The sequence below is a fragment of the Crocodylus siamensis genome, chromosome 2, assembly GCF_052110815.1.
Source record: "Crocodylus siamensis isolate JL-2025a chromosome 2, ASM5211081v1, whole genome shotgun sequence".
Classification (NCBI taxonomy): domain Eukaryota; kingdom Metazoa; phylum Chordata; order Crocodylia; family Crocodylidae; genus Crocodylus; species Crocodylus siamensis.
The window spans coordinates 79,237,207-79,264,423 of record NC_143396.1 but is presented as its reverse complement, the minus strand read 5'-3'; the positions used below and the strand labels follow the sequence as shown (position 1 = coordinate 79,264,423).

General features: G+C 43.6%; 2 protein-coding genes across 11 annotated transcripts in view; one reads left to right on the top strand and one right to left on the bottom strand.

Moving 5' to 3' along the window:
* Positions 1-5,057, top strand: part of CLCN3 (Cl-/H+ antiporter 3) — a 144,055-nt gene extending 138,998 nt beyond the window's left edge. For all 8 annotated transcript variants that reach the window (XM_090036210.1, XM_090036208.1, XM_090036207.1 and 5 more), the window contains one exon: positions 1,574-5,057. In XM_090036210.1, coding sequence (XP_089892336.1) covers positions 1,574-1,732 — 159 coding nt within the window. In that variant the 3' untranslated portion in view covers positions 1,733-5,057. The remainder of the gene's footprint in view (positions 1-1,573) is intronic.
* Positions 5,058-10,314: 5,257 nt separating this feature from the next.
* Positions 10,315-25,986, bottom strand: HPF1 (histone PARylation factor 1). Of its 3 annotated transcripts, none has more exons than XM_090036204.1 (8): positions 25,965-25,986; positions 25,412-25,571; positions 23,197-23,386; positions 22,737-22,835; positions 19,915-20,065; positions 15,078-15,165; positions 14,264-14,436; positions 10,315-10,581 (listed from the first exon to the last, which is right to left on the bottom strand). In XM_090036204.1, exons 2-8 carry the CDS (start codon positions 25,551-25,553, stop codon positions 10,450-10,452), a joined length of 975 nt encoding a protein of 324 aa, XP_089892330.1. In that variant the 5' UTR covers positions 25,554-25,571; positions 25,965-25,986; the 3' UTR covers positions 10,315-10,449. The 3 variants fall into 3 exon arrangements, with proteins under 3 accessions (XP_089892330.1, XP_089892328.1, XP_089892329.1); XM_090036202.1 differs by lacking the exon at positions 25,965-25,986 and adding an exon at positions 25,662-25,787 and having other exon boundaries at positions 25,412-25,575; XM_090036203.1 differs by lacking the exon at positions 25,965-25,986 and adding an exon at positions 25,668-25,787 and having other exon boundaries at positions 25,412-25,575.
* Between the last annotated feature and the right edge of the window lie 1,231 nt (positions 25,987-27,217).

Below are 27,217 nucleotides of genomic sequence, written 5' to 3'. Positions count from 1 at the left end.
TGCAATAAATGCAATCATTGTATTAAAGAGGCTGTAATACAAAACTGTATCACTCATTTGTAGAAATAAAGCTGTAAAAACAGTTATACTGCTATACTAGCTTTTTATCAGCTTCACTGTTAATCACAACGTTAAAAGGAAATGATAAAAAGCTAAGATGTTTTCCAAAGGAGGGCAAATCCACTTGTGATTATTTTGTTAGAGGAGAAACGGCCAGCTAGGAATATGTCTTTCTCTTCTTGATAACAAATTTAGAAGTTTTTGTATCAATCAGTATATTCCTTGTTCTGATGTTGGTAGCTTTAAATAGCTGCCAATGAAGCCAAAAATCTTCCTTTTATCTTCTGACAATCAAACCAGATGTGATTTGAATTTATGGCAGCATAGACCTTCCCCTGTTGTATCCCATGTATCTGCATGCTCCTAAAGAGCAGTCCTTTTATTTTTTGTTCTGAATTTTATGTGCTGCAATTCTGTCACTTGTACATGTAGCCATCGGTGTGTCCCTTTATATGCTGCTACTTACATCCTGAGCCACTAAATGGCTTATAATATTTCTACTACTGACTTTGTAAGCTAGATAGTGGTAAACTAAGATGTTGTGATCTAACCTTAGTTGTAACTTAGAAATTGTCCTAATTTGGACATTGGTTGCTCTGCATCTGTACTAAACCTGCCCTCCAAGCTTAGTTGCTTCTGTACAAAACATATTATTGCATTCACATTTTTATGCTAATATTTCACAAGTATTTCATGCCTCCTTTAATAAAACAGAACAAAATGTACTAACAAGAATAACAAGGGCAGCAGCTCATTCCTTCTGCTTTCTGCTTCTCCTGTGATATTATCCTTTAAGACAGCTTCACTCTAATATTTCACAGTTGTTTTAAAGCTATTAAGATCATTTCATAAGAGCACAGTATTCAAAATTGAAAATGTATGTATTCTTGTAAAACTAGTAGTTAATTTCCAAAGTTCTGACTTTCAAGACACTAGTAACTACTGATTAAGATCTGTTCTCAGCTGTTTGTGCTCTTATGAACATAGCCACCCAACCCAAGACAATATAGTAGACTAGAAAGATCCTTTCTATTTAAAAAAGAGGGATTTTGATTTGGTATTATGATTTGGAGCCATCAACGAATTTGTCACTTGATGGCTGGACTCAAACGTATTTTCTTTACGAAACGGGATCAATATCACTTCCTTTTCACACCTTTTTTTTCTTTGTCCTTTATTACTTTTTTGTTGGCATATGTTAATCAAAATTTCATTTTGTAGAAACAAACAAAAATTAAATACAAATGGGCATGGTCTCTGCTAGTATTACTTGTATATAAGTAAAAATGGAGTGCAGTTTAGTGACCATCTGATCTGGTGTCCCAGCACTGCTGTTTTTTAACAAATGGATGGTTACTCTATTTTTATTAATCAAATGTTTCTGTTTAAATAAGAAAATCAGGATACTTACTTTCCTCCATTCCTGTCAACAAAAAGGACTTGGCTACAGATGTGTTCTGTTCTTCTCTTTTTCCTTGTAGTTTAATAGCTCTCTTCTATTCTTGCTTCACAGGCGCCTCCTTGGCATTGTAACAAAAAAAGATATCCTCCGTCATATGGCCCAGACGGCAAACCAAGACCCCGCCTCAATAATGTTCAACTGAAACCCATAGCTGAGGAGAGAGAGGAAACTGAAGAGGAGGTTCATTTGTTGAATAGCACAACACTTTAGTCTGAGAGATTCTACTAAAATCAGAAATGAGAGTTGAGTGTTTGCGTAATAATGCTGTTGGAATTCAGGATTGGTCTGGGGAAGTGTGGAGAGTTAGTGGCGTTCTCCACCGAAGCATGGGGAAAGAGAACTTCTGCTGTCCTGCACTGGATGCGTTCCCTGATGTGCGATCTGCCATGATAGTGCAGTGGGAAAGCTGTATCTGAAAGTGGAATTCTCCAAACCTTAACCTGTTACTTCAGCATTGAAGAGATGCATTATTAGTCCCTGTTTCTGGAGGGATCATTTTGAATTGAGCCATCTTTTGGAGACTGCAAAGTCTTGCCCATTTTACCATTGAAAACTGTTGTGTTAACTCATTAATGTATAATTATTACATGTCACCTTTCTACATTCCAGAAGAGCTTTTATTTCTCTCTCTCCTGAGCCATTAACGAAGCCTCTTTAAAACTGGTGTGCCCTTTTGAAGCAGTAGTTTCTCATATTGAGATGTGCTGTGATTTACTGAGGTTTGATCACAAGAAGGGAGATTTTCTTGTGCCATTAAACATGTAGTTTGTACATCATGAAATCATTGGGGCAGTACAGATCCCCTGCATAAAGCAGATTGAGTAGGTAATACTTTATAAGAAGCATGTGTGAAATGTTGCAGCCAGTGTGCTGTGATTTGAGAAAAATTAAACACAGAGAAAACTTGAGTTTCAAAGGAAAAATAATGTTTTTGCTGCAGAATATATCAATAATGTGACCTGGTCTTATGCAATTTTTGTATTATTGAAAACACTATGATATATACCAATGTTGTGCAGTATAAAGAAAATACTGCTACTCTGATAGTTAAGAGCAGAAACAATTCTGTATAAGTGTATCTGATAATAATTGCATGCTGAAACACTGGAGATTTTTTCCATAAAATTAAAAATCAGTCATCTTATTTTTTCCTTTCCCACAAAAACATGTTTTACTACTGACTGGAAGTAAAAAATGTAAATCATAACTTGCACTAAATGTATATTTTTTTCTTGAAATTTTACCATTCTTTATTTATATTTTTATGGATTAAAATCTATTAAATACAAATCAGTTAATATCTCACATAACTAACTCTACCTTTTTAATGTGATTTTGTAGAATAATTCAAAATCCTCCACAAATTATGGAGGGTTGGGCAAAAGTTTACAGCTGGATAAAAGGGGTTTAAGAAAAAGAAATTAACTCTGATCCATCATGCACATAATAATATTTTCAAGCTTGACTCACTGCCATAAACTTGATGTTTCCATTTATTTATGATCAGAGAACTGAAACAGTAAAATGATAAATCCTTTTTTTAAACACTGTAGGGTTTTAAAAATAAGACAAAAATAATGGTTATTGTTTGGACTTTTTTTTCAGGAATCTAGCAGTGCTCTGGCTGTAATTTCTGATGAAACATAGACTTTGGGGTGGGGAAGTGGGGGAAACCTATTACTTGAACTGTCGGGTAGGAGCTCGGCTGCAGCAATGCACCGTTGATAGCAGGATGACTGACAAATTTCATATCCTCCTGGCTTTTTTTCTTTTTGGAAAATCTACTTTAACCACTAGCTGAACATGTTCACTTATTGAGATAAAGAAAAGGTGACACCCTAAGGTATTGTGCCCCAAAATGTAAGACTGTTGTTGGAACAATTAAAAGTTCTGGTAGGAAATAATGTCTTGGAATATTCATCTCAGTGGGTGCAGCTACATGTGCACATTTACTGCACAGTAACCAAAACTAGTGCACAGTACAGGTGCATGTCTATATGTGCACACCCGTACTGTGCAGTAAATATGGCAACTTAGACCAACTTGAGTGTAAATTTGATACCTGCATTATGCAGGTATCAAATTTATGCCCGATTAATTACTGCACAGTAATGCACATGTAGAGACCTTACTGCGCAGTAACCCTGTGTGTGTGGACTGACTTGGGGCTAACTAGTTCCAGGTCAGTCCACACAGCATTAATGTGCTTTAAAGCCTGTATGTGTAGATGCTGACCTATTCCCACTTAATGCTCAGTAACTTACTGCACAGTAAATTTAAGATGGTGTAAATGCATGGGTAGACATGCTATGTGTGTAGCCTGGACTTTGATACAGTTGCTTCCTAATATCAGTATACCCATGAGACTGCAAAAATAAAACAGGTAAAAATACCTAAGACTCTTAGGTGTTTCTAAAGCACTCATCTCAAAAGCCCTTATTCAGGAAAATACTTAGCATATGCTTATCTTTAAATATACTAATACTCCAGTGGAAGTAGACAGAGCTATTGGCATGCTTAAAGATAACAAACATGGCTACAAGATTTTCTGAATTATGGCCAAAGTGCTCATTACAGTTCAATTAATGTTTAAACCCTGCTGTTTTTCATCTCTTGCATCTTAGTTCAGCAGAATGCATGGCACTTCCCTGCAGCACCTACTGCACTCTGATTTCAGTTGGTTTGGAATGATAGCAGGGAACTGACCTGTGGTTAAACTTGTGGTTTTGCAAAAAACTAATGTATTTTTTAAAATTTGGAGCCAAAGCTTAGTGGACCAAATTTTGCTCCACTACAACTCTGTCAGTCTGGAATCACTTCATAAATTTCTGAGAGTCCCTAGAGTTAAAACCAATGTAACAGAGACAGTTAAAAGCTTCTTAGCTAATTATCATCACCGCCTAAAACATGTTGCTCTTCTATAAAGCAGAAGAGCATAGCATTCTCCCTTATATTGTTTTTAAGTAGTTCAAGCTCCCGGATTCCTGTTGCTGTCTTTATCATAGGACACTGCGCTGACTGTTCTGCATGAAGTGAAATACAATTCATGCCCTTACTGTGTCTTATTGTTTTAAAATATAGATTCAAGTACCGCATTTGTGTTTCGCTGATTCCATGGGTTTCTGTTCACTGTTCTTACCAGCTAAGCTTTCCTTAATGACATACAAGACATGTCTCACCCGGTCATTGATATTGAAGTAAGTGTGCCTGTGCTATTCAACAAAAAGATTCATTTTCTAATGAAGAACTTCCAGAGCCTTATTCAGGTTATTAATTTGAACAAATGTGGTTATGCAGAGAGTGGGGGGTGTCAGCACTTTTTTTTTTTTTGAGAGAGAAAAAAAACAAAACAGTTCAGTTCCTGGTTCATGAAGAATGCATAATTTGTTAATCTGTGATGTTGCCTACAGCTGTATTTAATATTGATCTTAATGTTTTTATTTATAATAGTGTGATAGAGCTGAGTATCATTACAGTAAATATTCTGATTACTGTGATGGTTTAATCATAAACATATTAAAAATTTCTGTATGATCATTTTTGTTTGACTTTTAATTGTCACATTCTATCAAACAACATTGCAGGTGTTTTCCCCTCTGAATTTGACATACCACATGTGTGGAAGTGGACTGTTTTCCCCAAAAGAAAACTAGCAGCAAGCAATTTACATATGAAAAGGACCCATGAACTTGTAAAATTGCAATGAATAAGAAGACATCAGCTTGTTGTGCAGTTTTGCAATGACTCAATTTAGGGGGCAAAGAGTTCAGTGCTAATATATGAATTTCCAAATGTCCATTTTTTAAAAGAGTGATTTAGGTGCAATAATAAAACAGTTTGCTTCCTGAATATTAACATACTATCTTAAAGCCACAGTTCTATAGTTAAAGCATGGTGCAGCCCCACTACTTTTACTCTCAAACAATATTCATTAAAAAATACACAGTGGAAGTGTCTACATATGCACATTAATTGCACATTAGCCCAATTTAAGGTACATTAAGGATGCGTGTCTACATGCACGTGCCCTTAATGCACTTTAAAAATGATTCAAGCCTAAATTTGATACCTGCATAAAGCAGGTATCAAGTGTATATGCCAATAGCTAAGTCACATTAGCAAACGTAGGTGAGCTAATGCACAGTGGTGTGTGTCCATTGACTTAGGACTAATGTTCCTTAGTGTGTGCATGTGTAGATGCGCACCTAAATCACGTTAATACGCATTAGCCAGTTTAGGTGCACATAAAAGCATGTGTAGACATGTCCAGTGAGGAGCAAATGAAGGCATCTAGTACTAAGTGAAGGATTACTTTTTCTCACTAGTTTGTCAGTTGAATGGTTTACTGGCAGGTGTTTCTTATTTCCCTTAAATGCAGCCCTGAAAGTTTTTCCTAATGGAAGCTGGAAAATCCATAGGAAAGGCTCCTGTCCTGCAAAGATCTTTAGGCGCTGGGAATAGTTCTATTCAATTACTTTGTTGAAACTACTTGCAAGACATGCAGTTAAGCAGGTAAGTCTTTGCAGAATTGCAGCTTAAATAAAGGTGGCAGGTTTTTGCCTACACTTGCAGGAAGGTTAATCTTTCTGCACAAAATGAACAATTCTGAGCCCACTCAGAAGCCTAGGTATGCTAGACATACATACAAGTGTTTGAAGTGTATTTACGGTGTAACAAGAGTCTCCAAGAATATTATGATGCATCATCTCTCTGATTTGTGTTACATTAGTTCACTTTACAAGAGTAGTAGTTACAGGTCACCTTCCTATCTAAAATGTTAACTGAATTTTTACAATAAGTAATATTCTAATTACTGAATTTAAGTGATGCATGAATTGCAACAGAAACCTAATTGCTCCTCTACAGCTGTGCTGACTCAACATAGGTAGCAGGAGCACAAACTTACTATGGGCATCCTCTTTTATGATTGAATACTCCCAGAGAGCCTCAAGAGAGTTCTGTTTGATGTTTGTTAAAGCATAATAGCAAGATACAGTACTGCAAAACTTCATATTACAGCAGGAAAAAGCAGCTTCAGATACATTAGCTACATAACAGTAGACATGTATCAAGTGCATAAACTCTTTTCTTTCAAAAAACAAATTGTGGAAAGAAAAATAATGTATGACTCCATGTTGGCAAAAAGTTATGAAATGCCTTGTATTTTCTACAACAGGGGCAGGCAATTATTTCGACTGGAGGGACGCTTAAGTTTTTGTGAGCTGTCAAGAGCCACAAAGGTAGTTCTGCTCCTTGACAAGTGCCCTGCCCCCTGGTTGCCATCTTGGAACCAAAAGTCCTGCCCCCTAATGACCGTGGGCCCCAGAAGTACTCCTTTTGGCAAAGGGGCTTGTCATCTTGAAACTAGAAAAAAAATTGTATTAAAAAAATCAAGCAACGTGCATTAATTTGATTTTGAAAAATATTTTTTTCCTGATTTATGTGTGTGTGCTTAGTGTGCATAGAGGTGATTGCATAATAGCTTAAAATAAAGTCTTTCTTTTGTATATTGTGGGGGGGGGGGTTATGGAGGGGTGTGGGGGTACAGGTGGGTTCGTACAGGGCTTATGGGGGACTGTGGGTATGTGTGTGGAGTGTGGGGGAGGTTGTGGGTACATGTGTGGATTTGTGGGGGATGTGGGTGGGTAGTGTAAGGTTTGTGGGAGGATATGTGGGGTGTGGGTGGGTATGGGGTTTGTGGGGGGAAGGGTGGCTGGGGTGTGTGAGGGAGTGTGGGTGTGGGGTGTGCATGGGGGAGTGTCAGTGCATGAGTATGACAGTGTGAGGGGTCTGTGGGTACGTGTGTATGGTGGGATGTGGGACCCCCCACAAACATGCCCCCCACTGCATGTGCCCCTCCCTCACTGCGCACAGCCTCTGCCACCAGCAGTAACAGCAGGTGGCGAGGCCTTGGGGCGCTCATGGCCCACAGCAGGCAGAGAGCCTCGGAGGTGTGTGGTCCCAGGAAGCCCCAGGACTGCACATGGCTGGGCTGCCAGCAGGGAGGGGGATGGAGCTGGGTCAGCTCCATACAGCCCTTGCCAGCTTGGGATCTGTGCTCCTGCCACCCTGCCCTTGGCCCCTGCCAGCCCTGGCCCCAGAGCATTGGCATGGGCTCTGCACTCCTGCCCATCCATGTACTGTCACTTGCCGCCACCACTGCCCTGCTCCTGCCACTTCCCTTCCTTCCGGCCTGCTGCTCCAGCAGTGCATGGTTCCTGGCTGCAAGGCCAGGGCAGAATGCAGTAGGAGCCAGCCTCACCCCTGTGGTTCAAGCTGGCTCCTGCTGCCGCTGGCCCTGGCTCTGGGGCACTGTGCTCCCACCTGCCTGCTGCCACTCCTCCCCACTCCCCACTTCCCTTCCTTCGCTGCCACTGCACCCCCACCCCCACCGTCGTTCAGGAAGCGCACAGTTCCTGGCTACATGACTGGGACTGCAGGATGCTGCAGGAGCCAGCCAAGAACTATGGGGGCAGTCTGGCTCCTGTGGTTCTGCCCATGCAGCTGGGAACCTCATGATGCCAGCCAGGCAGGCCTGGCTCCTGCTGTGCCAGTGATCCCTGCCTCCCTCCCTCCACCCATTCTCATCTGAGTTTGCTTTCTTGGATGGAGGGATGGTGAGGAAACAGCCCCAGGGTTGCCAGGCCAGAAGCCTCTGCTAGGCAGAAGCTTCCAGCTGGGGGTTGGAGGGTGGGGCAGGGCTAGGCGAGACTTGGTGCTACAAGTCCTGACCCGCCTCCTGGGTCCTGCTGCCACTGGCATGTTGTCATCTTTGACAGGCACGCACAGGCAGATAATAAATTTTCTAAATTTTTTAGGGGCTGTGCAAGCCGGATCAAATGGCCTGGTGGGCTGCCCCTGTTCTACAATATCTTGTGATGCTGATAAGTTATTTCTTTATAGTCATTTGATTTTTTTTTCAAACGAGTAATACTTCTGTCATGCCCTGAAGGTTACTGGAAGCAGATGTGGTGTTGTCTTTCTAATAAGTAAAATGGGAAGTCAGTATAAGACAATAATATTGTTTCCCTTGTGTGTCTTCAAACTGAAGAGAAATCCACTGAGGCATTTGCAATAGTTTAAGGTAAAATAATACCAATTAAAGTGACCTGGAGATATACACAGTAAAGTGGATTCATTACACTGCTTGGCAATGCTTGGTAATGCAGGTGGAAAGGGGGTGGCACTTAGGCTGAGCATGAATGAAGAGATGCTTTGAAAAATTAAGGTGCTAAAGAAGAAAGCAAAAATAATCAAATCAGGATTTTTCACATTACTTTTCATATCCCATCTTAGTGCCATAGGAAGCCATTCTTTAAAGAAAAGTTTTCTTGTGCTGAAAATTAGGGGAAAATCATATATAGCCAACTTGAGAGCAAGCAGAAGTGCTTATCTGAAGCTTGCAACATAGCTGATGCATGTTGCTATTAGCACTGATTTTAGCCAGATGTTTGAAAGCACCCCTTCTGAACTTCATGCCATGAAGTCATGCTTTGATTTCTGCAGTCACCCTGTTCATAGGTGACCTTATACTTTGCTGCCTCTGTTTAGACCTACAGTATTTAGCAGCTCCTTTTTCATATTTTAAGAGTATTTCAGGTCACAAACCACAGAGCATCATTGCCACTACCATACAGCCAAGTGATTTGGACAGAGATGCTGCCCTGCAATACTGATGCTGGGGAGCAGAGGAGGAAGGACTCCCTTTGCCCCTCCATGTGCCAACTGAGTTTCAGAGGTAAAATCAAGGGCCTGGAAGAAGAGGCACATCTCACCCCCTTTTGTCTTCAGTGTGTACTGCTGGTGCCAAACTCCCACTGCTGGACCCTAACAAGCCCCAGCACTGAGTAGCAGGATTGCATATCAATCACAGCTCTCAAAACAGAGCATCCAGCATATGTGGTAGGCACCTGGGAACAGTATGTTGGACTGGGGAAGAGGCAGTGGTATGTGGCATCTACTCAAGTCTGATTGCTGCCTTAGATGCAAGGGGCTTCTCTTCTGCAGCACTGCCCACAGATCACCTTGCAGGTAAAAAGCTAAGGCCACATTTCCTCAGCAAAGCACCTGCAATAGGCACCCAAGGCCACACAGGAACCCACAGCACTTGCCTACTGCCACTGATAGTGCTGGAAAGGAAGGTGGGAGAAAATGGAGTGGCACTTGTATGCTAGATGCTAGATCATAGCTGAGAAGTAGTCACTCTTCTTCCTCTGTGCTCCAGGGCAGATGCCGGCCTGAAGAGGTACAGGCTAACGTATGAAAAGAGCAGCAAACACATAGACCCCTGCCCAAGCCTCTCTGCACCCACAAAGGACAGTGAAGGGCCATGGCTCTGCCCTCTGATGCTGAACCCTCACCTGGGCTGGAACAGCAAAAGCCCAGAAGCAGCTCAGAGAGAGGAGCGACTTTTCTCCTGCTCTAGAGGGCAGCAGCTGCAGAGCAAGTCATGGGCCAGGCCCCTGCAGCCCCACATAGCAGGGAGCAGCAGACGCCATAGACTCGGGTGAGGCAGCTGGGCTCTCATGGCAGGGTCAGCGCTGCACATACAACAGGACAGATGTGCACTAGATGCTGCCACACTCACAACTCCTCCTTCAGTGGGGTCCTGTCCTTGCTACAGAGCTGCAAATGATCCTAACTTCAGGAGGAAATAAAAGTAGGAGCTGCTGAGGCACACAGTCAAGTGATACCTCCTAGTCCAGTCATGTGGCAAGTGCCCAAAGTGGAGATGCTATCTTCTCCCTTCCCTGACTGTGCAGGTCTTCCAGGGCACAGCACTCACTCACTCATTTAGAAAAAAACAGTTTATTTATCATCACACATAGGAAACAACATCACATCACCAGCACAGCTCCCACCGGCTCTGCAAGAAAACAAGTTTGACTCCATTAATGCTTGAAATGGGTTGCCACCTCTTCTCTGGCTCATGCTGCAAGTTGGTCTGGAGTCTCTGCACTTCTGTTTGCCAAATGCGATTCAATGATTTCGGCAAATAAATTCCTCTTCAGCAGAGTGTAGGCAAGAGGCAGCAGCTGTCCAACCACCTTGTGGAAATACTGCAAAGTGACAGGAAACAGCAGAGTTGGACAGAGCAAAGGGACAGCTGCTTCTTGTGAAGTATGAGCACAGTCCATTAAGTATACTTTTCAAGTCCATTAAATCTGGCAAAACTATAGGCAGGGCCAACCTTTTCTCTAGCTGGAGACTATTACAGAAGTCCCAAGAACCAAGCAATGTTTTCCATGTTCCTTTGGATTCATTATTTCAACTCTCACCCCAATGCAAGTACGGTGTTCAACATGAGCTCAATGCCGCTTTGTCATGCATGATAGTAATCATCTCCCTTTAGCAATGATACACATCAAAATAATGGTATGTCTCGAATGCCTCCATAAACTACTGTCAGCTCTAATTGAGGCTCTGAACACATGAGGAAGCAGATCATTTATTGTAAGAGACTAGGGGGTGGGGGAGAAGATTAAGTCAAACTGTATTAAAGGTTTTTAAAAACATATTTTAGACAGTCAGTTACAAAATCCTTGAATGCTAAAAATCAAGCATTGTTCTATGCTGAAATGAGGGGACAACTTTTAATATTAAAGAGAATGTATTATGTCAAGTAAGGTTTTGGTTGTAGCCATGTTGGTCTAAGGGACATAGGCAAGCAAGGTTCTTTGGGTAGATGGTCTCATAAAAGATAATCACAACTGAGTAAATTGGAACAAAAGTTCTTTGCAAGCTTCTAGGCACAAGCACCCTTCATCAGGCATAGGGAGACACTGCTGTCATTCTGAGATCTCCAAGGAACGAAGAAGGATGCTTGTGCCTGGAAACTTGCAAAGAACTTTGTTTCAACTACTCAGCTGGTTTAATAAGTTCTTTGGGTAGATGTGATCTTTTATGCCAAGAACAGTATTTAAATCTATAAAGAACTATCCTAGAAAGTTCCAAAAAGTTTAGTCTTCCCGAAACTCCATGGAGAATTTGCATTCAAAATGACAACACTGAGAAATCAAAAAACCCAAAGCAATTACAATTTGTTTACCTCAAATCAGTAAAATGGGTAAGTGTACACCATGCAACTAAAACATGTAGCTGCATATTTTGTATTAGATAGATTGCTGTCATCACATCGTGCTGCATAGATTTGAGGGAAAATAAAATTCTCCAGTAAGGACTGCAGTAACAGCAAACATGTTCTTTCTTTTACCACTTTGATACGTTATGTAAATCCACACCAGTTATAAAAAGGTACCCGGCTGCATGGTTAAACCCTTCCATTACTGCTGCTTTACAGAAATTAAACAATGGGTTACTTAGCCCTGAATGGAAAGTGGAAGCTGGTAGTGTTGTTCTGTATCTTGATGTAGTAATTCCAGCTTCTGGCAGGTAGGGGCACACTATTTGAAGAACCAGGTATAGAATAAGTGAATTAATGTTTGTGCATGGAGACAAGAAATGGACGTCGACCGACCATGCGACTACACAGACTTCTTGTCTAGGTTTTTTAAGTCTGAAATGGGCAAAGTGTCCTTTCTCCCACCCATCTTTCACTGAAAAATTGAAGTCCTCTTTCACTCCATTTTTAAATGCCCACCTCCAACAAATGTAATATTTCACAGCATCAGGTTTTCTCAAAATGGCAGACTATGGACTTCTCATGGTACTGTAAGCATTTGCAAAGTGTTATAATTCAAGAAGATAATACCCACTGTGAATCACTTCATGAAAAGCATTAAAATTGCTTAAAGCATGAATAAATGCTTAAAGTATACTGAGTGTTAGGCTGTTTGGGGTTTTTATTGCTAGCTTGGTTGATTTGAGGGGGACAGGCACCCTACTGCTCTTTGTGTCATGTGTCTAGTACCCCTGTTCTGTGCAAGTCTATCCATATAGCATCTGATGAATCAGGCTGCAGCCTATGAAAACCAGTGCCTCTGAACAAGTTAGCCCATAACAGTATTTCAAAGCCAGGGTGCCACAGTACATACCTTGCAGGTCTAATTCTGTAAAAGCAAATACCTAAAACATGATTCCCCAAGATAAAGCCAGAAATCTCAAATAGGAATCCAGTGTCAAATACATTCTGACTCATTACAGTCTTTGAGTTCTTTGCTACAGAAGAATCTTTTATTTTTCTGTAGTGAAAGCTAGAACCTGATATTTTCTGAGGGTTACCTTGAGTCTAAGACAGTCAGTCAAAAAGCCCAAGGCTGAATCAATTCAATCTTTGCAAGTCTAAACCAAAAAGCAAGTGAACAGACATTCCAGAAATGCTGCCACATGCCTGCAGTGGCTCAGACAAGAAGCTGGGGATGCTAAAGCAAGCCTTCCCTTCCTTTCAGCAGTGGCTGGAAGGAAGCTGGAAGAAAAGAAGTCCTCCAGGCTTTTCCCCACTCCCTGCATGTGCTGGGAGGCCTATTAAGTGATTGAGGAGGGTGGTGATCTAAGCCCCCCACCCTACCCTGGCTGGGGTCCCTGCAGGTCACCTCCTGGGAGTGGGGTGGGAAAGGGAAGCAGCCCCTGCTGGGCTTTTCCCAGGAGTTGGGGGGGGCGGAGGGAGACGTGTCAGACCCTAGTCCAGGCCAGCATGCTAGAGGGGATGGGGATTTAAACCCCATCCCAAAAAAAAAAAAAAATCGCCTGCATGGGACCCCAGCAGGGATCTGTTTGGCAAGGGGGCAGCAGCTGTTGCCAAGCCCTCCCCTCCAGCTCAAGTGGAGGGGGTGTGACGCTGGCCCGAGGCCCACATGTCGAGGCAAAGGGGAGGAAGAGTGGTTTAAACTCCTCTCCCTCCTTCACCCCTGCCAGGCAGACCCCAGCTGGTGTCCTGACCCAGGGGAGGGGCTTAAAGCACCCTCTCCCTCTCTGCCTCATTCTGCCTGCCTGGCCTCAGGGTCTGGCCACCCCACTTCCTTTGTTCCAGTGGCAAGTGGGGGAAAAGCCTGGCAGGGGCTGCTCCACCCCTGGCTAGCAGACCTGGCTGTGGTCTGGAGCCAGGTTTCCCACCCACTTCTCAGCCAGCAGGAGCAGTGATAGTGCTTTGGCTAGGGAGCAGAGGGGCAGGGCCAACCCTGCTCTCTGCAAAGCACCCTGGGATGCTGGGGCATTGTGAGTTAACTTGAACCAGGAAGGGATCTTTTCTTTTGTAATTCCTTAGACTTACCACAGGCAGGCCATAAGTACTCACCATCCACAGAAGGTAGCAGATTGTGCAGAATGAAGTAACTAGACATGTTTTGAAAGAGATTATAGCCCCAAGTACATACCATTCTTACTAATTAATTAACTTAAAATATTTTAATGTTATTACAGGACTGGATTTATAGAAGCATTCAAATAGCTGAAGCTGCAGAGCAGTACTTGGCAAGAGAATTTGTAAATCTCATTAGGTACCTATGTGCATCTTCAGACACCTAATTTGCCTTTAAGTTTATTTTATTGCCTCTGGATTGCTGGGTCACAAGTACCATGAAACTTAAGTAGAAGAGCAATCTTGCTATCCAAGTAGCTAATTTTAAACACCGAGGACTTGGGGAAAGTGATATATGTACATATATAAATATGAACACACACAACGAACAATTCATCATAATTCCCATGCACCCAAGGTCTCTGTTCTCTAGCACAATCCCTAGTAGTGACTTTTGGACAGGAAAGCAAAACCAGGTCCAGTCCTCCTTTAACTACAAACCCCACAGAATATATTCCGTGAACTAGAACCATTCTAGTACTTACATGTGATCCAAAGCAAAAGAGGTCCATTCCCAGTTCATATCCCATTCCATAGTCACATTCGTCATTTGCAAACTGAACAAAAGTAATCATTTCCTGAATGGGAGCAAAGGCTTTCAGTCTCTCCTCATCGCTAGGAGCATCCACAATTGCCTTACAAATTCTTTTAAGATTAGCTGCAACAAAACATTTAAAACTGGTATTTAATTTACATTTGTATACCAAGTAGACAACAGGTCACAGGACATACACAGATCCCTTTCACTCAAAGCAGCATAAAAGAGTTTGAAGATGCAAGGAATTCTTGGATACAGAGTCATAGGAAGAAAAACTGATGGTTCTGATAGCATGGGTAGAAGTGGCTGAAAACCCATGCTCCAGAGTCTGCAGCTGCTGCTCCTTCAATTACTCCCAAGAACTGGACACATTCAAAGTGGCTCCTGCCTCAGGACTCTTTAATACATTTTGCCATGTTAAATGACATAACTGAATTCTTACAATGGAGTTTGTATAATCAGACAAAAATGGAACACATCTCAGTGCCAATACAGATGAAAGCCAGGTAACTGGATTTAACTGAATTTACTGTTTCACTGGACTCTTTCATTGTCTATTAAAAAAAAAGTTCACAAATCAAATATACATATGCAAAATGTATTCTAACAGTAGAAGACTATACATTTCTCATGCTATTATTGAAGCAGTGTGAATGCAGTCTATATTTTGCAACTCAGCAGAAGCTCCTAAAGCAAAAGAATATGTTTAAGTTAAATCTCAACGAGGATATTTTTACTTAAAAAAATTTAAGATAAATTACCATTTGTTTCAGGGAGCTCTCTGTACCCAACATCATTTTTGTCTACAGGAACAACAAGACCTGCTCCATGAAACGTCTTGGTCACTACCTGGGGGGAAAAGAAAAGGGGTTGGGGCAGTGGTGGGAAAGAAAGATGCATCACCTTCACAAAACAGCAAAGAGCAAATACACAAAAATACTACCAGCTTACACCTGACAGCAAAATGCTGACAGTGTTCCATTATTCATTTATTATCTTCTGAATGACCTTTTGCCCCAAGCACCTTTACGGCCAGAAATAAAGGTGCACAGAGGTTAGCTGGCAATTTCAAACATCACAAGTAACTGGAAATATTAGAGTGATGAAACTTTTCAAAATGCATGCTGTTGAGGGATACTTACATTGCAATGCAAGACCACTGATAATTTAGAGACAGAAAACTCCAATTTGTTCTTTCTGACCGGCTATGCAAACAACACATTGCTATTGGCTCTTTTGGATGTTAAAAGGTAGTAACAAAAAATCACCAGGTCCAGCATTTCTGTGTATATAGAACTATACTTGCTTTTTTACCTACAGTAAATTAGGTAATATTAAACACTTCTTGTATGTTTTCTCTAGATACAGCTCATGTCCAATTTGGCCATTTTGCAGCAGAAGGCACAAGTTGGCAAGAAGTTGCTTTACATCAGTCTGCACAGGCATTGTCATTGTACATGTGATGACTTAGACCAGTGGATCATAATTCACTGCCTTTGTCTTCAGTGCTAAGAACAAAATAAAGAACAAGCTGAGGATTTATTTGTAATATCCTCACATTAGCACTACCCTGTCTTTGAACTGACCCAAACGTAAGTTTTATTTGTTCCATTCAAAGTTTTATCTATGCTACATTTTTGGACCCAAACCACCTGCGTGGGATAGCCACTTGAAATGTTTAATTTCAAAATATACTTTAAAAATGTTCTATTGTTGAAATTATCCTTGGGGAATTTCTTTTCTTTTCCTTTACATTTAATCTCCTCTACCTGTATCCAGATATGATCTCCTTTATTGGAAAGACTGTTTACTTTCTCAAAAATAAAAAGGTGCTTAATACACAAAAATACCCCCTCCCCACTTAACACCCGATACACCGTCAGCTGGTTGCATCCACTAGTCACTGACCTGTAAATTTAAGTGAGGCTAGATCAGACTGCCTTTAAGTACCCAGAGAGACTTCTGAAAAAAAAGTGCAATTCATGATACAGCACAACCTAGATATTTCACAGGCGTAGGTTCCTAACCCCTGTGAAGCTGAAGGTTTGTGAACTAAGGCCACACACAGCCACAAAATACAGCTACATAGGATGACAGAGGATGCTTTGGCTGTTAAATGCAGCTCTTATGTCTAAAGGTGCTATTTCTCCTGTCTGCCATGCAGAACCACAGCTGTGCTATGGAAGATCAGAGAAGCAGTACCCTTGGAAATAAGAAGTGACAGCATTCAGCAAAGCAACTGGCTCTTAATTTAGCAACCTGCTGCAAATTAAATAGGATATGAACCATATGGTTACAATGTCTCAGTGTTTACTATTATTTTACCTTTACTAGATTCTTGTAGTGGTAGTGGATACAATATGCAAGATAAGAGCTTTATATTAATACAGTTAGCAGCAGTTGAACATTACCCAGCTTTTCTGGAGTAGCTGGAATACTGCTCCAAATTTAGATAATATTTTCCTAGGATGCCAGACAGATGCTTCTACATACAAACAAATGTTTTCTAGTCATGCTGGTAGCTCCTCATCTTTGAGATATTGAATTTATACACACACTAAAAGATCACTGCATTGTATTTCAATAATTCAACCCTTAATTTCCTTTGAGCAGCCTGAAATAAATGCTTTAACTGTACAATTGAAATATAATCCTCTTGAACTGTGTCCGGGAGATGCTAGTGATTGTTAAGTAGCAGGTACTTTCACAAAAAGAACTTAGCATTATTCCACATCAGTGACAGTTGCCTACTTTGCTCTTTGGGAGCTGTACTGACTAATTAGCTTACTGGGGTGGGTCATATCCCACTGTATCATACAGAACATATATATGAGTGATGTCAGCATCAGCTACTTTTTAACTAATGAAAGACGTCAGAAGAATTGTGGCGACTCCCCTGTGACACTATGACTAAGTACATACCCTCAAAAAACCCGTGGCTGAATTGACTCAGTCTTTGCAGGTTAATTTAAGCTGCGAAGACTGAACCAATAAGCAAAAAAACCAGACATTCACTTTTGATTCAGGAAATGCAGCCACATGCCTCCTGTGGTTTAAGCCAGAAGCTGGGGGGGGGGGGGGGTCGTCGCTGGAACATAACTCTGGCACATAACCAGCATGGGTTATGTGTTCACTTTCTCTTCATGCTGACCCCAAAGTCTCTGGGATCTGCAGTCCAGAGTCACAGCAGCATGACTCTCCAGAATTGTACATCATTTAATCTTCCTGCTTCTAGGTGCCACTGGGATCTGTAGTCCTTGGTCACAGCCAGCAGGGCAGGGCAGATCAGTACTCAGGGGAAGGGAAGTTTAACCCCCGACCCTGGCCCCAGCAGGGGTTTGCTGGGGGCAGGGGACAGTGCACCGGCTAGTAGCCAGCCCTCACTGCTCTAGCTAGGGAAGCAGAGGGGTGGGGCCAGCTCTGATCTCTAAAGCAGACAGCACAGCATGGCACAAAATGCTGGGGGACTCTGAAACTTCTGTCCCAGAACTCTTCCTAGTTCAAGTTAAATCATAAACCAGTTTGACCTAAATCAATTAAGTAAGATACTACATTCAACCAGGTTCATCTTAAACCAGTTTTGAAACTGGTTTATGTGTATGGAACTTCTGTCCTGTTACAGGTTTAAACCAGTTTCTGATCACTTAAACCGATTTGTGTGCAACTTCTGTCCCTAGCTTATTTGGCTGACAGACCAAAGAGGATGTTCCTAATCTACATGGGCAGGTTAAGCAAGAACAGACTAGGAAAGTGACCAACAACCATCAATACAAGGATAGCTGAAAAATAAATGAACAAATAAAGCATTGTGCTAGTGCAGCATGGACCGCTTGCAGTAGGCATACTGCAAATTAGCCTCACACTAAGTGCTACACTGATCCCCTTCCTCTGCCTCCTTCTGCTGCTATGCTGCCTGTCCCTTCCCCGATCCGTTATGCCACATGCAGACACCTTGTGACTTACACCAGGCGTACTGTAGTTTGGCCACCCATGTGCTAGCAGAATATTTACCAAAGTGTATGGTGGACTGGCTATAACGGGCTGAAAGCCACAATGTAATGCACAAGTTCTGTCAAATTTACTCCCTGACTATGAAAATTAGAGCAAATGAACTTCTCCCTAGAAGGAAACAAGTTAGGCCAACAATTATTAACACTCTAGTCCAGGGGCAGGCAAAATATGGCCTGGGAGCCGGACCTGGCTCATGAGGTGATTTCACCTGGTCTGCAGATGGGTGCCTACTAATTCACTGTATTCAACCTTGCCCCGGGCTGCCCCTGCTATGCTTGCATGGGGCTGAGTACATGGCCATCCCACAAGTGAGGGTGGGAGTGCAACCTGACCCCGGCCTCATAGGTAGGGAAGCGACAGCAGGCAGGCGGGGGAAGTGGTGGCAGCTGGGCAGGAGTGTGGGTCCTGCACCAGCACCCCATGGCCAGCAGAGACTCAGGGCAGGGTGGCAGGAGTGCAGAGCCTGGGCTGGCAGGGGCATGGGTTCCACCTGGCTCCATCACATGGGGCTCATATGAAGTTCCCGGGTTCTCTGCCCGAGCTGCGTGCCTCTGCGGGGAGCCTTTTGTGATGGAGCCAGAGGCCTGGTCCCACTCACTGCTATGCGCAGGTTATGAGGAAATCACAGGGAGCTCTGCACTATGGAACTGGGCCAGTTCCACCTCTCTCCCTGCTGTCCCAGCTGAGCCCCATGACTCCACTCCCATCTTCATTGCGCAGGGCTCCTCCTGGCAGCACGAGGCTCAGGCATGTGAACCCCATGCGATGAGCCAGTGATCCAGCCATGTGCAGTCTGAAGCTCTCTGGGATTACATACTGCCAGGGGATTCTGCTTGCTGCTGCAGCTGGCAGCAGGGGCTATGTGTAATACAGGGGTTTGTTTGTAGGGGCCCCCCCACACACATGCACCCCCAGCCACCCTCCCCCTCCACATACCCCACAACCCTCCATATAGTTCACACTCACCCACACCTTCCTCCACACCCCATACCCACCCACACACCAAACATGCACACATCAACGCCCTCCCCACTACACACACTATATAAGAGTAGACTTCATTCTGAGCTATTATGCAGTCACCTCTATATACATAACAACTGCACACAAAGTCAGGACACAAATACTTTTTTGCAATAAAATTAAAATATGTTATTGTAGATGGTTGATTTTTAGCTTATAAAAGTTGCTTTTTTCCAGTTCCAAGACAGCAAACACCCTTCCCAAAAGGAGTACTTCCATGGCAAGGGGAGGAACTTCTGGTAGCAAAGGTCAGGGTTAGGGGTGGGACTTCTGTTCCCAAGATGACAGGTGCTGGGTCCCCTGGTTGCCGAGGGGCAGGGCTACCCTTGCAGCCCTCAACAGTGCACCAAAATTTGTTAAGCAGCCCTGAAGTTGAAACAACTGCACACCCTGATTTTAGACAGTGTTGATCCTTAAGCAATGTTCAGAACAGAATTAGCTCTGGAGAGTGCTATTGCAAGATACTTATAGAAGAAGGGAAGAAAAAGGAAGTTAGTGAAAAAATAAATCCAGTTTAGAAGGAGTAGTTTTTATACCTAGCAGATCAGAAAAAAAGAGCCATACTTCCTTATCTCTCTGTTTCATCTTCATGGTTTTCTGCTCCAGTGAATAACCCAGTTCTTTTGCTGTTCTTGTTAGTTTTTCATCAATGTCTTTCAAAACAGAATTTTTCTTTTTCTCTATCACTTCCTTTAGCTTTTTTGACAAATATAATCTGTAACAAAGGAAAATCCATTGCACAATATATCCTTTATTAAAGTTAAAAAAGTAGCCTCCTATTTGGTCTTATAATAAAAAAAGGTTACATATATGTATGCAGCATATAAAAGCCCCACTTTAGAAGTTTAGGTGCAATGATCCACTTAAGTACCAGAAATGAGGTTTCTTGTTCAACTTTGTTCTTGTGCAGAAGTGGTGGAAGATGGTCATCACTTGAGGCAACTGTTCAATTTCTTTTTATTTTTTAAGCCTCTGGATTCATGCCTTTATTACACCTCACCCAAATCCTGCTACAAATACAAATATATGCATTTGATCCTTATACTTTGCATCAGATGCGACTGAGCATTTCTAGGAAAAGATCATGAGTAATTCCAAAACAACTCCTATCATTATGCTTGCAAACAAAGAGCTAAATCAGATTTGGTTGAATGGAACACATCAGTTTTCAACACAAGTCATTAATGGATGCAATTTCTAAGAGCTACAAGTTAAAAAAAACAAAAAACAAAAAAACAAAAAAAAAAAAAACACTTCTATGCCATGGTATGTGTTGCCTCAATATGTTTAATCCCATAAAAAAGAAGAATTTAAAAGACTGGGATCTGCATAATTTGTTATCTACAAACCTACTTATCTAATAAGTACTGCTGTTGCATATAATACTTCTTACGTTCATGCAGCCAGGTTCTTTAAGAAGTAGAAATTGAAATGGAATTAGTGTTTCCCTAAAAGAGCTGTACTAAGCATTAAAATGTGTTTTAATTGAAAGAGGAGAAGGATTTAAAAGATAACAAGTTTGAACGAACATACAAAGAGAAAAATCAAACTTGTCACTAAGAGAAAAACTAAGAGTTAAAACAGTTACATGTCTGAGATTCTGAAGAAAAGAGTTCTATAGCATAGTAAAATTCTTGTTATTCTGTAGAGAAGGATGCAAATTGACAAGACAACAATTTTCCCCATGACTCATCTGAAAGATAGCCACAATTCTAGCTTGTTTATTCGTTGACAGTAGAGCATATGAAATCTTATGGTTTGCACATTTACTACTCCAAGATACATGGCAGACCATTCTGTCCCAACTGAGAAATGGTATTTTATTGTTTATTATATTATGGAATGCAAGATTCACTTATGTAGACAAAAATGAAAGGTTAAGCTAGATCAGTGGTTCTCAGCTGGGGCCTACAGAGCCATCACTGCCATAGCCAGGTGGAACTGTCTGGCATATCTTTGTTTCCAGACCAGGATGCAGCCGCAGTAGGAACTGTAGCCCTTCCCGGTCTACCAGGAACCCCTCTACTGAAGCCCTTCCCCTTTCCCTTCTTGAAAATGGGGATAGGGAACGATTTTCCCTGATTCTAGGCGTGTAATCAGGGCACGAGACCAAGGTGTTGACTGGAAGAGTACTGGAATGGAAGCCAGGGAGGGGGGAAAAACCCGGAGTGACTTCAGGGGCCAGGCAGAGGGATCAGAGACTGGATTCCCCTCTGGTCTGGCTCCTCCCACTCCATCCCCTGGTACGAGACAGCACTTTGCCTCTATCCCAGCCACATCTAACCGGTGGCAGACCAGCCAGTGGGGGGGGGGGGGGGGGGGGGGGGGGGGGGCAGAAGGGGCCCATGGCCCCCAGGTGCCAGCCAGGCCCTTCAGAGTTCTTACCACATGATGTGACTAAGTATTACTATGAGAAGGAGCACGGGGTGCAGACATTGGTCCCTGGGCACAAGAGATCCATGGTCCATCACTGTGTCTAACCTAAGATTTTTACAGCCACAATTTGTCAGCACCTATGAGAGGAAAGGGTGAGTGAGGCTGATGAAGGGAACTCAACCCCAGGTCACCACAGTGAGCTTGCAGCCCCTGCATAAACCCATGCTGTGACAGATAAGACTCTTGTCTGGCCTCCCATGTTCTTCCTTCTCCTGTTTCTCAGAACAACTCCACTAATACTCCTGCCCCATCCTCATACCTAGGGTACAGAAATAACTTCTGCTAGAATAGTGTTTGTGAACTGAGGTGCCTCCCAATTCAGAAAAGTTAAAGAAAAGTTATTTGAGTCTAAGGTTGAGAATCACCTAGTTAGATACTTCTGGTTTAGTAAAGTGTTCCAAGTTCCCTTCACCACTGCTTCATCTCCCTTCATAAGCTAGCTAAAATATGCAGACTCCAATCACTATGACAAATAAACATATACAGTTGATTTTTACACTATGAATATCCTTTGTACACCGAGTGTGCTTTATTTCCTTCAGAAATAAAATAAAAAAACATTATAAATGGATGTTGAGGTTACAGCCTTGGTTAATTCAATATAACTGCAAAGGTGAGACCAGCCAGCCAAAATATCCTTTTGCCTATTAAGCTTATGAAAGGAACAATAAGAGAAATCATTTTGAAAGTTACTCTGTAGGGACTTCAGAGAATTCTTTAAGTCACTAGCAGCTGTAACCCTCCAGCCTCCAAAATCATATTAGGATGCTGGCTTTTTGGAAGATGGGGTTGAGAAATAAAAAGTTTGAAAAAAGAGAAAAGAAAAAGCTGGGAAACAAGGATAGTTGTCACGAAGTTAAATGCAACTATCTGTAGTATCCCCAGCTTCTAGTTCTTAAGCATATGCAATTAGTTTTCCTCCATGCTGGAAAGAAAGCATTAAACCTTACTTGACTGCAGCAAATAAGTTGTCTCCAACTTGAGAAATCACACAGCTTTTCTTAGCTTCATTTACACCAACCCATACTGGAAGGTCATCCGGCATATCCCTATAAAACAATACGCAAATATTTAAGGCTGGTATTTTCCATTCTTTTAGCATCTTTTCATACATTCTAATTCCACTTTAAATGGAGTATCAGAGCTACAAGTTCTAGGCTTCTCTCAAAACTGGACATGCTGTACTATTAGGGCCTAATTTTAATATCTAAAGTAAGGCTTCACCTACAGCCTTCTCAGTTCTGCTAAAGACACCAACTGAAATTTTTCAGTGTTCAGAGAAACAAAATTAGAAGTTCTGTCATTCTAGTGGTGCCTCATTTCCACTCTCTCTCCACCCTTCTATGCAAGTAGAGGAAAATAATCACGCACTTCTGCAGTTATAAAAGGAGATTAAGTAATACAAAATACCTGAAATATCCCATGTGATATTGTGTTTTGCTATCTCCGACAATTATAGTCTGGAATTCAGGCGGGTCATAAAAAAACCTCCAGTGAAGGTTGAAGTTCAACTCTGTTGATTTTTTTGCTTTTTTGTGTTTTCCAGCGAGTATATCATAAGGCCCCACCAGCTTAAGTCCAACACTTGATACAAGTGCTTCTGCAAAAAGCAAACCATGAAGAGTGTCAGGGTTTTTGGGGGATTTAGGAAGGTCTAAAGGACATAAACAAAACTCAAGCTCTTACAAACCTAGTCCCTCTGCAGTCAGGCCCAAGTCTCCTCTTGTGCCATGCACAAGAATTGAAAGGTGAAAGACTCTTGCCCACGTAAAGCGTTTTTGTATTCATATGCTTTTCTGCTTAAATTTTATGGCTCAAGTGTTGTGTGAAAGCAGACAGTTTTCATTCATATCAGCAATTCTCAACCAGGGAGCTGTGGTGCCCTGGGGCACCTCAAGATCCTTTTAAGTATGCTGTGCAATGTTAGCATGGTTAAATGGGCAAATCTGATTCACAAGATAGACCCAGAAATTTCAAGTAATCCACAGCGTTCAAAACATTCTGACCTGCTGTGGTCTGAGTGCTTTGCAATGGAAGAGTTGCTCCGAGTGAAAACTAAGTGCCTAGACAACTGCACTGAGGCTGCTCCAACGTGGTGTAATTAACTGAGTCTGCTGGAGTGTGGATCAGGCTCCAGAGGCAAGTGTATCAGCATCCTCATGCTGAAAAATGACAGTCCCTACCACCATTTTTCAGCATGGGGATGCTGATACATGCGACACTCTGGGTGCTTTAAATCAGAGCAGCTCTTGGAACCACTTTAATTAAAGCCCTACCCCCACCTCCAAGAGCACATGTATAAATGCCCTAAGAGCTGACATTTCCCAAGGAGCCTTGAGACTATTAAAGGTGACTTGCATTCCACAAAAGTCTGAGAACCACCGATCCATATCTAGCAATTACTGCTTTTCCAAAGTAACAGTTGCATGGCTTGAAAAACCACAACATATTTAATTTTACAATATGCAGATTAGAAGAGATTCCTCCCCATACAAGCTAACTGCCCTATGCTCTCCTATAGAAGTCTGAAAACAGTTCCTGTTTGACATGAACAATACCTCATTGTTTCTAAAAAGGTTACTTTTAGGGTCTGGATTCCCTGGATCAGCACCCCAAATCCATTCCCCAGCCTGAAGGCAACTAGCCAAACCCTTAGCAATTAAAAGGATTTAAGAAAAAAAGAATAAAATGTACTGAAACATACCTTAAGAGACTTCTAGGATAGGTGTTTTCCCTGTTCTACTTTAAGCTCGATGTGTTCAGTTTCAAGAACCAGGGGTAACACGGTGAAATTATTAGGTAGGTAGTTTAAAACTAACAATAGGAAGTTTTTTTTCTCCCACACAGGGTGTCACTGAAGTGTTCGACTTGTTGCCACCAAAAGTTGCGGAAGCTGCCAGTTTAGCCAGAGTCAAAAGGGGACTGGACAAAACCTTAGAGAAAAGGGGCATCAGCAGCTGTTGAGTGTGAGAGTTAGGGACGTAGTCTAAGGTTATAACAGGAACTTCCCACAGCACAGAACACACAGTCCAGATCTATTAGCCATTACTGAGCAGGGAGTTAGGGGCAGTGACCACCCACAGGTGGTGGTGAGCTCCTGCATGTGGCCATAGCAGTGTCTGGGGGGGGAGCGGGGGAGGAGGAATTGGTTTGTGAGGACCGACTAGTGGTCAGTGACCACCCAGACACACCACCACCACCAGCGTGAGTGACAGCCAGTGGCAATTGGCAACCACCCACAGGCACCACCAACAGTGTCAGTGGCGCTTCTCTCAGCAGGTGCACATGCACCAGTGTGCACCCCTACACATTGCCAATGGCCTCTGAATTAGTGCTTCCTGAACCCTAAATGCTGGAGGCTGCAAGTGAGAAAGGAACAGTGGAGGGAAAAACCCCACAGTCATAACCAGTTCAGTCTCCCTTTCAGCCTCCACTCTCTGGCCAGGAGACTGGCAAGGCTGAGGGAAGGTCTGAACCTGCGCAGGGCCGTTCTTGTGTCCATCATTATCCCGTTCAAAGAGAGAAGCAATGGGAAAGCCTCTTTGTAGAAAGCTCCGTATTTGCCTTGGCAGACGACACCTCGGCCCCAGACGTGGCGCCGGGGCAGAAAGAAGCCAGGACGTACCCGCGGGCGCGTCGGGATTCAGCTCCTGGCAGAAGTCCCAGAAGTGGAAGAAGTCCTCGGGCATCCGCAGCCGGTAGCAGCCTTCCACCTCCGTGCGCAGGGGGCCAGAGCCGTCGGCTCGGCCGCAGCGGCTCTTCTTCATGCCCCGCGACTTCTCGCACTGCAGGGGGAGAAGCAGCGCCCGCGTGAGCCCAGCGCGCTCACACAGGCTCAGCGCCCCCCGCCCCCACCAGACCCCTCCCCGCACTGCTCCGGCTCCGGCTCCGGCTCCCGCTCCCCAGTGCGAGGTCTCCGCTTCCCGCCGCCTGTCATGTTTGTGCCGGGCGCGTCCCGCCTCCCCGGCCACTTCCGGGTCGCGACCCGGAAGCGTCAAAACAGAGCGGACAGCCCGCCCCCTCGGCTGCCGGACCTCGCCCCGCCCCCAACGCCGCTGCCTGGAGACTGGTCGGCGCGTCGCTGACGTCAACCCGCGTCGAGCCCCGCCCCCTCCCTCGCGGGGCGCAGCTTCCCCTCCCTTTCCCCCCTTCGGCCGGGTCGCCTCCGAGTGACGCACCCACGTCCCGCGCTGCCAGAGCTCTGCCCCTTCCCCGAGCAACGGCGTAGGACCGTGTGGGGGTGGGGATGTTGCAGAAGCCGGGCTGGGGCGTTGGTGGCTACACCGCTCGCACGTCACCTGTTGGGCACGAGGCAGCAGGAGGCGCGCGCTCGTGACGTCATTGTGGGGAGGGGGAGGTGGGTGTTCGTTTCCGGAGTCGGGGCTCACAGGCTTCGGGTAGCCCGTGCTCGCCCCTCGCCCGCTTGTGGGCTTTTTTGACGACGGACGAGGCGCAGAGCAGGTTTTCTGTCGCCCGGAGCTCGGCAGCAGGCAGCGGCGCAGGCTGCTCCAGCGCTGCCGCCCCACGGGAAATGGCGGCGGCTTCTACCAGGCGTCTCGCACTGTGGGACACACACACGCGGACATCCCCCCCACCCCCCATCCTAGGACACCCTTGCCAAAACAAGCACACCGGGTTAGGGCACATACACATCCCACCCTCTCCAAACACGCACATAAGCCCGCCAAGCTGGGACACACACAGCCCTTGCCAATAGAAGTACACCAAGCTGGGACGCATAAACGCCCCGCCCTCCCCCAACCACACACAAGTGCACCAAGATAGGACACCCCCACCCTTGCTAATACAAGCACACCAGGCTAGTGCACCCCCCCCCCCAAATAAATACATGCACAAATACAAGTGCACCAAGGTAGGAAACTGCAGAACCATGTTTGCCCCGTGGACCTTGTTCTAGCCCTCGAGCTTATCACAGTATGCTAGGCACTGGTTAGATACAGGAAAGGAGGAGAATGGAGTCACTTGTCATCCCCACCCCCTACAAGCTTACAATTTTGTGCTTGTCAAGTATGATACGGTACTTGCTTGCATGGGCTCATACTCCCCCCACCCCACTTTACCTCATTGAGTGCACAAAATGGGTAGCACTAATAAAGGAGCAGCTATCCCATGTTGTTTTCTCCTCAGTTCAGTTTCCAGCTCCATGGCTCGTATATGACTTCATTCTACTCCAACCTTGCTCTGTAGGCCAAGTTAACAATATCCTCATGAACTACAACTCTCAAGCAATAAAATAAAATAGAATGAAGTACGTGCTGACTTTCCCCCGCCCCCTTTATCCCCCCCCCCCCCACAAAAAAAGAAAAGACGACTTAGCTCAGCTTACAAGATAAAGTAATAACCCCCAAATAATACCCCAACATCCAAATGCTCCAGGAAGTTTTACATCTAAGAACTACTTATTTCTGAG